The sequence below is a fragment of the Diadema setosum genome, chromosome 19 (assembly GCF_964275005.1).
Source record: "Diadema setosum chromosome 19, eeDiaSeto1, whole genome shotgun sequence".
Taxonomy (NCBI): domain Eukaryota; kingdom Metazoa; phylum Echinodermata; class Echinoidea; order Diadematoida; family Diadematidae; genus Diadema; species Diadema setosum.
Genome location: NC_092703.1, coordinates 11,809,465 through 11,822,524, shown reverse-complemented (window position 1 = coordinate 11,822,524; position 13,060 = coordinate 11,809,465). Strand labels below are relative to the sequence as shown.

General features: G+C 38.8%; 1 protein-coding gene across 1 annotated transcript in view; it reads left to right on the top strand.

Annotated features, from left to right (window-relative positions):
• The first annotated feature begins 221 nt into the window (after positions 1 to 221).
• LOC140242902 (popeye domain-containing protein 3-like) overlaps positions 222 to 13,060 on the top strand; it is a 28,125-nt gene continuing 15,286 nt past the window's right edge. The window contains exon 1 of the mRNA XM_072322649.1: positions 222 to 849. Within this exon, the coding sequence (XP_072178750.1) occupies positions 356 to 849 (494 nt within the window). The 5' untranslated portion in view covers positions 222 to 355. The remainder of the gene's footprint in view (positions 850 to 13,060) is intronic.

The window sequence follows — 13,060 nt, the reverse complement described above, 5'->3', positions numbered from 1 at the left end:
TCGAATGTGTACATACGTGTATAGTTGTCTGTGTGCCTTTAATATAGGCCCTACTCATCAAAGGTAACTGGCACTTGGAGAGGAACGTCATTAGAAAAAAAAAATGTATTATGGGGGAGACTTTTTCATGCATCGTTCTTTGATTGTTAATTTGTATTTTATATTCTTATTTAATCACACAGGATGATGTTAAAGAGTCTACGTCTTCCAGCACCATGGTCTATTGAGACTCCAGTCGTGTGCGTATATGTCTTCTCCTTTTATGACATCACGAAGAGTTGGTGTGAATGTCTGTGAATTTCTTTCAACCGCTCGAGCAAGAGGCCTTATACTCCAACAACCAGCGCGATAAAACATGCAGAACAATATGTCGGACCAAGGAGGGGAACCCATTGGCGCTGGCGGCTGCAGCGAGGCGCTGATGGCGCAACATTCGATTTATCAGCTGGGCTCGTTTGTGATCGCCGTCGGGTTCCTGGTCCCGCCCAACGTCGGCCTGGCCCAAGCGCTATGGCTACGTTCGACGTTGGTCATTGGCGGGTTTTGCCACGTCCTCTGGGCCGCTCCGGTGCTCTGCTGGCCCGACGCGTTCGGCTGGAACATGGCCTGCCTTTTCCTCAACATGCTCCACCTGGCGTACCTCATTTATCTCGTGTATCCTATAACCTTTGAAGACGAGATCGAGAAGGTGTACGAGACTCACTTCAAACCCTTCAACATAACAAAAAAGGAGTTCAAGAAAGTGTTGGAGTGTGATGGTGAGATCTATGAGCTGGACGCTACGGGCCGGTACGCTCTAGAGAACAAGACCAGAACTGACAAGCAAATAGCCATGCTGTTGGCTGGCAGGTGAGTATCATAATATCGCATCGAAACAGCATGTTTGGGAAAAACTGTCTACGCGACATTTGCTCCTGCGACAGTTGCTCCTGTCTATCTGTCTCCAAGGACTTAGGCTTAGGGTTAAGGTTTTGATAGGGTTGTAGGTTTACTTTCATGTAAGAATTTGCATTAGGGTTAGGGTTTTGTAAGTGGGTAGAATTTGTGTTTGGCGAAGCGTGCAGATATTTCATGAGAGCAATAATTGTCGCAGGATCAACTGTCATGGAGCCGTTTCGTATAGATATTGTTCTTTTGATTTTGCACGGTATGGTGAATGCAAAACAATTGCTAGTCATCATCTCAACTAGAACAGATGTTTCTTTCCCAAGTGCATTTTTTTTCTTCTGTGTGTAGAAAAGGGATGTAGAAAGAAAAAAAAATGAGTATGATAATCAAAGGAGAAAAAGATGAGCATGAAAGGACAGAAGAAAAGAGAATTCCTCATATGATGTTTAAAAAAAAGGTAATGACTGGAAAACACTGAAATTACACTTTTATCATCCCGTGAGGTAAGAGACGATCTACCGGTGCTGTTACTCAGAGGATTAAGTTCCTCTAATCTTTATACGAACAACGTAGGATTAAACAAATTGATGATATACCAATTCCAAAACGCTGTTTCGCGTATGTCTATACTGCACAAGTATAACCAACTCGATATTAAAGCGGCATGACCGACTTATAGACACCGAACATCGGCAAACCCATCTACAATCACAAAATGGAACCCGCGGAATGACAAATACAAGCGCGCACAAAACTTATTATTATTTTAAAGTACACTGTAAAAACATCGGTGTTATATTTAACACCATGGTGTTAAATCAAACACCGATCAAACTTCAATAGAGGACCACACCCACAGATGTAGAAAATGTATTGTGACGGTGTTAAAAAGCGTTCGCCTGGCACTTCGTGGTGTTAATTTGACACTGTGGCTGGTGATATTTTTGACACTGCGCAAGAGTTAATTCAATAATGACACCGCATGGTGTTGATTTGATATTGGTGGTGTTAATTTCAATGGTATAACACCCGTCCAGATTCAATAGGGGACCACACCAACTGGTGTTACTGTGGTGTAAATGTATTTACAGATTTTTTTCAAAAATCAAGTGCTTTATCGGAAAATTCTTTATCGTCTTGTTGATGTTCAAAATTAACAAGAAGTGCAGTAACTAAGAAACTATTCAAAAAACAATTTTTAATTTTGAAATGACACCCGGAGGTGTTAATCTAACACCATGAATGAGCACCGAAAATTTAACACCAGCTCGGTGTTTCATATTTAACACCGGACTTTTTGCAGTTTATGTTGTACTGTTTTGTTTGTTTGTTTGTTGTTGTTGTTGTTGTTTTTTTTTTTTTGGGGGGGGGGGGTTGCCATAAGAGAGGAAAATACACTGTTCTCCACCAGGAATACGCCTCTTCAGCATTCAGAAAACAGTAATGCTGTAACGAGGTTGGCATCTCCGACGCGCACAGACGTCGATACAGACATAATACAAACAGGCGGAACGTTCGCACTTACAAAACACCCCTAATAAAAGATTGCTAGCCAAACTGTAACGGCGTGATGCTTCCAACTTCCGGTGATACTCGAGACAACTGATATGGCAGATCTTCCTATTCACATATTTTTCCAAGGGAATGCCCCCCCCCCCCCCCCGAAAAAAGGACAAGAAATCAGATCCTAAGAGACAATGTCACGTAGCCGAACAAATTCATTTTTCAGGTCAAGCTTATCTAAATAACTGCGCGGCTCAGCTGGTACTAATGAAAATCGGACGTAATTGACCGGACGTACCGACGTCAGTATAAATTGTTATTGATGTACTTATGTCCTTGATTTCACAGTATTCATTAGGGTCAGCAACAACACCAACAATAACAACAGCAAAACAAATAAATGTCGCATTTGATATCCACGGTTGCTGGCTAATCGTTTCGGACTATTTATGATTTAATTTGATAACGTTTAAAATACTTATTCGTCTGTGTCACTTTGATACCACGGTGTGTTTCTGAGTGCCACTGTGTCTACGGTGTACGTGTCACTGTGTAACACCATGTATTCGTGTAATGGTATTATAACTTTTTACCATTGCGAGCTTTTGTACCACGACCGTACATACCTGTGTATCTGTATGCATGTGTATCATTGTATACCTCTGTACCGCTGCACTGTACATAATCATTTATCCACCGTGTATAATAAAACCGTGTCTCTCTGTAGCCAACATTGACCGCACAGCTCTCCCCTGGTTATTTTCCCCTTCCCTGAGCTATTTTGCATTGCACCTTGCATGCCTTTGTTCACGATGTGGTCAGGATTATCCTTATCCCCCCCCCCCCCTTCGCACAGCGCAAACAACTAGTCGACTCAACTTCAAATCACGATGATAATATCCGACATATTATTCAAATAGATATTATTCTACACTATTTTGAAGCTTTTTTGGTAAATATATGTGCTCCATTATATGACCACTAATACACTGAAAAGGTTATGGTTTATGAGGATTTTTTTTTCTATCCCGGGATATATAGATTTAAAAGACACGTTGACGATGAATAAAATGTAGTAAGTTTAAATAAAGAGTCACAAAACACCCACACCCCCACCACCCACACACACACACACACACACACTCTCTCTCTCTCTCTCTCTCTCTGTCTATGATAAGATTGAATAAACATATATCATCTGTTCTCTCTCCCTCACACTTTCTCTTCCTACAACATTACATCTGCCTTTCTCATCGTTCCTTTGTTTTCACTCCTGCGTGTGTTAATCGATGGCGCAGGGCATGTATCATGAATATCACATATTCAAGTCCTTTAACTTTATTCAAATCACTAATCTTTCTTTATTTCTTTCTTTCTTTCTTTATTTATTTATTCATTCACTTCTTTATTAATTGGTCAAATTGCTATCTAAAAACATGAGAAGGAAATTTTGCTTTGTCACACAATCAAGATAAAAGATTCAACAAAATCCAAACCGATAATAAGTTGCATTACAAAATAACATCAAGTGTCTACTCAGTTAACACAAATAAAATGCGTGCCATAATAATAATGCAATAACATGTTATGGAGGATGTTTGCATGCAAAAACCGGTATAATCGTTAGACAATTGCACAGGAAATAGATCATAAAGAGAGATGAAAAAAAAAAAAACCAACAACACATCAATATCACAAATTATAAAGCTGATTTCATTTGATAACCGGTGTGTGCTGTAATAGTATGCATAATTCAAAATGCACATCCCTATATATTTCTTCTCTTTATCATATAATCACAAAGAATTTTTGCACGATTTTTTTTCTGTGCAGTGGCTTTCTTTTTATACTCGAATAACCATCTCTTGCCAAAGGTATATCATGTTGACTTTATGAGTTTTGTGACCGAACGACTGTGATAGCTATATGCAAAATGCCGGGTGCTGTTCGTTATTCCGAAGGTTCGATATTCCGAAGGTTCGTCATTCCGAAGGTTCGTTAATCCGAAACACACAAATTCCCTATACCTAGAAGTTCGTTAATCCGAAAACGAAAAAGGGTTCGTTAATCCAAACATTTGTGGCGTTATTCCGAAGGTTCGTCATTCCGAAGATTTGTTCATCCGAAAATGAAATTCGGAAAAACGAACCTTCGGAATAAGGAATCTTCGGACTGAAGAGCCTTCGGAATAACGAACCTTCGGAATAACGAGCTGTAACCCAAAATGCCAAACCGTGGACATGGGTGTTTTCTTGAACTGAAATGGGCATGAGAGAGAGAAAAGGGAATAACAACGGTGTCATTCTTCCTCGCTCGTTTCCTAGAAGTCACGTAAACTTCAAATTCTCTGTAGAGAGGATGGCTATGCGGTTAAACAGGAAAGAAGTCCATGTAGTCAGGTCGCTTAATGTCAAAATTTGGGCTTACCGTTATAGGGCGGATAAAAGCACCAAATTTGGAGAGGTGATCCTCTATAGGACCGTCTCATTAATATTAGAGTAGGAGCCCTTTGGATTTTTTTTTTTTGAATTTTGGGGTGAAAATGCCGAATTTCAATGTTTCTTTATATTCATGATAGATACATACCGCATTTGCGTAACTAAGGGAATATGACAACATATAAGTTAAGATATGTTGTGAATTGATTTAATTTTCATGGAACTGAAAACATAAACCCAAAGTTGAGACCATGATCAACATCAAAGTATTTGAAACATGGAGTTGGTGGAATTAATTACTGATCAAAATGTAATATACACATATTATATACCGATCATGTATGTATACAGTTTAAATAGACAGAAAATAGTTTTTGAAATAAACAGTTTTCCTACTCAATGGCGGATCGCATGCAGGTGGGGCGCAACGGGCGGGCCCCTTTCTATTTTTTTTTTTTTTAACAAAGATGATTTAAAAAAAATGGAGGGTGGGGGGCATGCGCCCCCTTTAATTTTGTAAAGGCGCCCCTTCCCCCTTACGATATTCCTGGATCCGCCCCTGCTACTCACATGCTCTGAGACTCTGAGACTCACTCTACACTGAAATTATTTTGCAGTGCAGTAAAATTTATTTGTGGATACAGTGCACTCCTGTTATAACGAACGCGGTAATATTTTTCGTTCCCTTAGAACGAAGTAAGAAATCAGGTCCCAAAACTATCATCTATTTTTCTACACTTTACTGTTCGGTTATAACGAAATTTCGATATAACGGAAAAAAAAAACCTGCCGGTCCCGACGACGTTTGTTATAACGGGGGTGCATTGTACTGTCTTCTTATGGAAACATTTGGACTCCCGTCATAAATCTAGCAAGCTCTAAATTCCATGAAATTGGATGGTCATCGAATGGTCATTGGATGGTCATTCCATGAAATTGGATGGTCATCACTTAAACCAGAAACAGCCACATTGTAAAGACAGACATTTTAGAAACCACTGGTGAGGATGTTAGACTACATTCAGCTACTGCTTTCTTCCTGTGCCACCGACACGTGTCTCAGCAACCAGTTGGCAACAGAAAATTTCCCTTCTGAGATTATGGGTGAGCTTTATCTTTTACAATGTACCAGGAATTTTATTGATAATTATACCAAATAAGGACAGAAAGATAGACACGATGTCTTGTCATAGTTATGCTGGCCATAATCTATATTTGTGTTAAAGATGGTTTAAAGTTTCGTGGGCTGACTTTGGCTGAGGGAGGTTTGTTTTGTAGAATGTTTCATTAGACGAAAGGAACTAACTGATTAGCATAGTCGCTTTACAAGAAACTGTATGATGTCCTTTTCCAGATGCGATGGAATCCAAAGGTTTATACAATAAGCGGATTAAATTCCAATACCTTTGCTTTTTAGAATGTGATCCATCATGGCATTTAAATGGAATCATTGTGTGATTTGCCAGAAGACACCATTGAACCCTTAAAGTGTCTCTTGAATAGATCAACGGCAAGACGGTGGTGACAAGACACAGGCCTACACTGTATATACAAGTCATTCCTGTCCAATGCCGAGCAGTTCCCAGCCATTTATGTTGTCCAAGTTGAACTCTGTTTGGGGAGTGAAGAAACTGTTGAAAGCTTTGTTCCACACTCAGCTCAATGGCATAAGCCTTGCCATTTGAAATTCAATAATTCTAAATTGGAGAACGCAGAGAAGAAGAGAGTTCACACCCAAATGAAGATCAGAAAAGGCCCACTAAGCGCAGAGCATTATGTTCAAAAATGTTTCTTCTGTGAGAAAGGAGCAGAGAGTGGAGGATGTCCTCCATAAAGTGCCAACATTCGACGCTGATAAAAAAAAATATCCCTGACATGATCACAGAGCTCAATGACACCTTACTAATGGCCAGAATAGTTGGAGGAGATCTCATTGCAATGGAAGCAGAACATCATTGACATGTCTTGTCAAGCTCAGAAATAGATATCGCAATCACACTCGCAAGGCAGGCCAGACGCCAGAAATCATAGATGAGAGGGCTCCTATTCTATTGTTGTTTCATGATCCTCAAGGAATCCGTGCGCCAAATTTGATGTTTTTATCCGCCGTGTGTAGAGCAAAACGGAAAAAAGCACGCAAAAGAACAAGCGAACAACCATTTCTTAAGGGGGGGGGGGGGGGGGTCCCGCCACTTTTGCCCTATTATACCCCCCCCCCCCCAGCAGTTTAGAGACATTATACCCAAGAATATAAACAATACTCCTATACCGTATTATACAAATTCAGGTTCTAAACCAAACCAAAAAAAGAAATATGTATTGTCATCGTATCACCCATGCAATAACATGAAAAGTGAGGGGTTTGCCATAAGTGTCCGTCATCTTGAAATTTGATCTTTTTATTGTGTGTGTGTGTTTTCCTTACAAATTCCAGGAGGGCTCCTACTCTACTATTATTTAATAGTCCTCAAGGAATCCGTGTGCCAAATTTGATGTTTTTATCCGCCGTGTATAGAGCAAAACGGAAAAAAAAACACGCAAAAGAACAAGCGAACAACCATTTTTTAAGGGGGGGGGGGTCCTATTATACCCCCCCCCCAACAGTTTAGAGACATTACGCAAGAATATAAACAATGCTCTTACCGTAATATACAAATTCAGGCTATAAACCAAACCAAAAATAAATAAATATATATATTTATATATTATCAGCGTATCACCCATACAATGACATGAAAAGTGAGGGGTTTGCCATATTTAAGTGTCGGCCATTTTAGAATTTGATCTTTTTATGTGTGTGTATTCCAGGAGGGCTCCTACTCTACTATTGTTTCCTAGTCCTCAAGGAATCTGTGTGCCAAATTTGATGCTTTTATCTGCCGTGTATAGAGCAAAACGAAAAAAAAAAGAACAACAACAACACGCAAAAGAACAAGCGAACAACCTTTTTTAAGGGGGGGGGGGGGGGGGGGAGTCCCGCCACTTTTGCCCTACCCTTTCCCCAGCAATTAAGAGATTTTACATTACGCTATAATATAAACAATGCTCCTACCATAACGTTCAAATTAAAGTTCTAAACCAAACCAAAAAAAAAAATGTAATATATTGTCATCGTTATCACCCATATGACATGAAAAGTAAGGGATTTGCCAGTTTAGGTGTCGGCCATTTTGAAATTTGATCGTTTTAGTGTTTTTCTTAAAAATTCCCGGAGCGGGCTCCTATTCTAATATTGTTTAATAGTCCACAAAGAATCCGTGTGCCAAATTTGATGCTTTTATCCGCCGTGTAACGGTAATTTCACTAAGCGACCTGACTAATGGAGACAGATACAGCGGAACGTGTTTTTTAAGCCGGGGGTGGTTGGTTGTTGCGTGAGTATTTTTTTCTTCTGTTTTAATCGTTTATGTATAACATGGTGGTAACTATACACATTTTGTTTTTATTTTTTCAACTACAACCTAAAAGAAGAGACACTTATAACAAAGAAAAAGGGCACCCCTTTGTATGTTGTATTTTGTTGTTGTTGGTGTTGGTGGTGGTAGACATTTTAAAGTAATGCCCTTTCAGGCACGAAGAATTTACAAAATTATTATGTTATAAGTGTGACGTGCCTCGACAGAGGCAAAAACAACAATAATGCAAAAGATATTGCTTTTGTTTTTCAATAATCTTTATTTGATTTCTATAATTCATATAACAGAAAACTTCATCTTGAATGTACACTGTACAATTAGCAATGTTTAATGAACTCAAACAAAAATGGGCGCTTTTTTGCATGTTGAATTTTTCCTTCTTTTATTCTGGGAAATGGTTGGCTTGGATCCAGACAAACCTTGTGGTATATGTAGAAAAACCTCCTACGGAATGCGGATGGCACTGTTACCTTTGTATGTGTGTCTGTGTACGTGTGTGAGTGTGTGTGTGGCTTTTATTTATTTTTTTTTTCAAAACAGCATCAACCTGCATCATAACACCTATGAAAGATTATTCATAGACCTAATTGCATGAACCTTCAGCAAATTTTTACGTGTGGTGTACAATCAAAGATGGCCAATAGTGAAAAAGGTATTGGTTTTACTGTGTGTATACTTGCAAAACTATTACAGATAAACAGAAATTGAAAGGAGCTAAAACGAGAGGTTAATAATAAAACTTTACCTTTTTATTCTAGCTTTTCAGGCAGACGGCAAGTAAGGATCTTATAATGACCTACTTCTTGTTTTGTTTTTTCCCCCGCTCAATTTCAATCGATACAACTGAAGTCAGCAGACGACCCCCCTTATCGAATTCTTCGTTGCGACTCTTTCTCATTACTCCAGGATTGAATTTCCCTTACAAACGTCAATTGCTATTAGATTACCCGTCTACACGGCTTGTGAGAGGCATAATAAACCTCTCTCTCTCTCTCTCTGCAACGTTGTACCAACAACAAAAGGCTCGGGTGGCGCACATAGTTGAGATGACCATGTATACAAGCCATGTCAAATAAATCAGGATGCATTGATCCGAGTTATGAGCTGCGTTCGAAACGTCCGACTTTAATATTCCACCTGCCATGTCTTACTCCATTTATGCTCGCACACATACACACGCACACACTCACACACACACACACACACACACATACACGCACACGCGTACACACACTTTTTAAAATTCTTTATTCAAATTTCACGTTCAATGCTACAAAAATATTATTAACAAGGACAGACAGCATTCTACAAAGGCTTGTCAACTCCTCTCACACGAATCATGATTCAATAGTCGATCAAAACGCTTGTTTTTTGAAGTGTTTCCATCGACATCGCACTTATTAAAACGACAAGGAAAAGAACGGAACAAGAGAGAAAGCAAAAGAAGAAGAAATGAATCGAGAGAGAAGGAGAGAAAGAAAGATATGAAACAGGACGGGATGAAGGGATACAAGAAGGGAAATCAAAGAATGAAAAAAGTAACTATACATAATTATGGATGCTATATTATATTGGCGAGTAGCGTAATCTTGTGAAATAGGGCATGCCGGAATATCTAGGCGTCACAATGGTAGTATACCTGGTGAAACGAATGCGCGAAATTAATTCTACCTGCCACCCGTTCGTCATACTGAGTCGATTTGTGCGACAAGCTTCAAATGGTGCCTTCATTTCGCATGTGGCTGTACCGATGACATTTTCACCGGAGCGTGCTATCGTAATCAGCGGAGTTATCGTCATCGTGATCATCAATCTTGAGACGGAAGTCGCAATTGCGGCTTTCGAGTTGCCATGGTTACTGGTCACTAAAGATGATGGGTTGCCATTGCAAACAAAATATTCAGCCCGCTGCCATAAGCAGTCGCCCGCTAATAAGAAATAGACCTGTCATGATAGGACTTATCCAGGCGTATTACGATAATATTCAAGTTCCCTCCCGCTTGTGCGTGGAGTATTAAAACATCTCCCGTAATGTAAGCAGCAGGGAGTGCAATTTATGGACTTCGCAAGGCATCAAGAAGATAGAGATTTAGTCTGCTATTATGATCACGATGAATGTGTACCAACAGTCAAGTGATGATACGGATGCACGACGCTACAGGCGCGCATTTCATTTTGTTGTCATAAATGTACAGTAACCAATTTTATATATAAGGTTGTCCATATCATTTACACATTATTGGCAGACATAATTGCACCATTTTTCGAACATGAATCTTTGATATTGTAATCAGCTTTTGATTACTGCGAAAGTGTATGCCATCTCTAGATTTGTTTAGCTAAGTTTTATTTCGTTTTGTCTGATTTTTATTTTCTTGTTTCGTTTGTTTTGTTCATCCTTCAGCGGTGGTCATACGTGTTTGATCGTATAATGTGTCTCGATGGGATCTATTTGTATTGTGTGCGTGTGTGTTTGCTCGTGTGTGTTTTGTGTGTGTGTATGCGTGTGGGTGTATATTTGTGAGAGTTTGAATCTCCGTGAAAATGACTCATCTACAAAGAATCAAATTATCCAGCTAGCTCGGTTAGAAGCCTTATAACCAACAAATTCTACATCGCTCCAACTTTTGCTGACGTAGACCATGATGATGAATGAAATTATACTAAGATGAATCCGAATGAATTTCAGGTTCCTTCCTTCGGATCTCATTCAAGTTTCCTCCTTCTATTTGGAGTTTATCTGACATGACGTTTTTCCTCCTTTTCCCCTCCAATTGTTTGACTATTACCTCGGTCCCTAGGAACCTAAGGGACCTCGGAAACAGAATCCAAGGGGGAAAAAGTATCCGTATAGCTGGCCTCCTACGCAAACATAAAACGAAATCGATGAGATATTCATTACAGTACTGGATGTGACATGCACCCACCCCCCCCCCCCCCTCTTTTTCCATTCCATTTACTTTGGTCACGACGTCTGCTGTTTTTACTGTTCTGAGCGAGGTACGATCACTTTGAAAAAAAAATATAGAACAATGCAGAAAAGGAAGTACTTTACGATATCTTAACAAAAGACAAAACACAACAGTACAAATTTCAGTATGTAGGGAATCAACATAGATTGCTGTCTTCCTATGGCCGATTCCTAGATTTACAGTTTAAAATGGTTACATTAATGCAATACTAACTAGACTATATCATATACAGAAAAAAAAAACCCAAAAGACATTTTAGAAGGCAGAAGTTAGTGAAGCGAGGTATCATACATTGAACGCAGCTGAAAATATAATTATAATAATAATAATAATAATAATTGCATTTATATGGCGCTTCATACTGACGTTTCTAAGCGCACTTTGCTACTCATACAAATAGATTAGAAAACACAATAACATTAACAAAATCAGCGTTAACAGTAACAAAAGAAGAAGAAAGAAAAGACAAATACATGTGATACAATGGTACAATAATTGATAACTGTGTGCGCCTCCAGGAGAAAAAAAAATATGTCTTTATGAACGAGAAAAAGTTTATAACGTCTTTGGAATATTGAGAGTCTATAAGACGACTTTATCAAATCTGGCATACCATTCTATTTTACTGGTCCCGCGTATTAAAAAATGTGTCTTGAGGTGCTTTGATCTGTATGCAGTCACCTTGTGATGAATGTGTACTTTAGATTCTGTATTAATTCACTTTAGATTCTGATTAATTTACATTTATTCTTGCCCGTGGATGATCAAGCAATGAGCACAATTCTTAACCCATTGCCTACTTGCTGGGTGACTACGGATGAATTGCCCAGTCGTATTAATGAAGCTGACCTACCATTACTCCCTCACATCCGGGTCAGAAAGGACAATTTAAGTTCCAGTGACATCATCAGGAATTACACAATATAAATGGAACTCATTATATGCTGCATATTTGCGATCATTGCCGCAATTTACATTAGCTATAATTGCTCAAAGAAGTTTTTTTTTTAATTTCTTCAAAGACATCCGCATACTCTTTAATGTATTGATGAACCCCAAGGCAACCATTTATCTTCAATGGTGTAGGTAACTATGGTCCGTGTTTGTTAGTAGTAATGAGGTCATTCAGCGAAATGCTGTGACTAAATTGATTTTGTAATGAGGGAGTTGGTCTGTGTGGAACGCAAAATGCAGGTCTGTTTGAACGGAACTCGGTGTGACGAGAGAAAAGGTGGTAAGGTTAACAGGTTATATATATATATTTTTTTTTCTATCGGAATAAAGCACTTAAAGCATCAAACGATCTGGCAAGGTGTATGTGCGCGGGGGATGTATACGGCATACGTTTAGGTATTAATATGTTCAATATGTCATTTTGACTGAAGAGCATGTTCATGGAAGAGTTTGAATGGTGACAGAGTTAGATTATTAGGGCATGTTGATGATTAAATTGATTTGTGATATTTTCGGGTTTTTCCTTCTCATAAGCATTGTTTTAATCACTGAATTGTTGTGCTAACATTTTGTGCATCAAACCGTAAAATATATATTCCAAGCCAACTTGTTCCTCAATTTATCCCATTTCTGCCTCTTTATCCAATCTTTTGCTGATTATTTTCATCTCTATCTGCTTCTCGCTCCTCAAGCATATACTTTTCTCTCTACGTAAATATATTTACATGTAATGTAATTTTTATGAATATATATATGGTATTATAGGTGTGTGTGTGAAGGCAAAATTCAGTGAATGCGTGTAAAAGTGTACAATATATCAAAACCCTATATTCTTTTTCAACAGTTTTCATTTGCATTGATGCTTTGACACTGTAATGAATGAATTGTG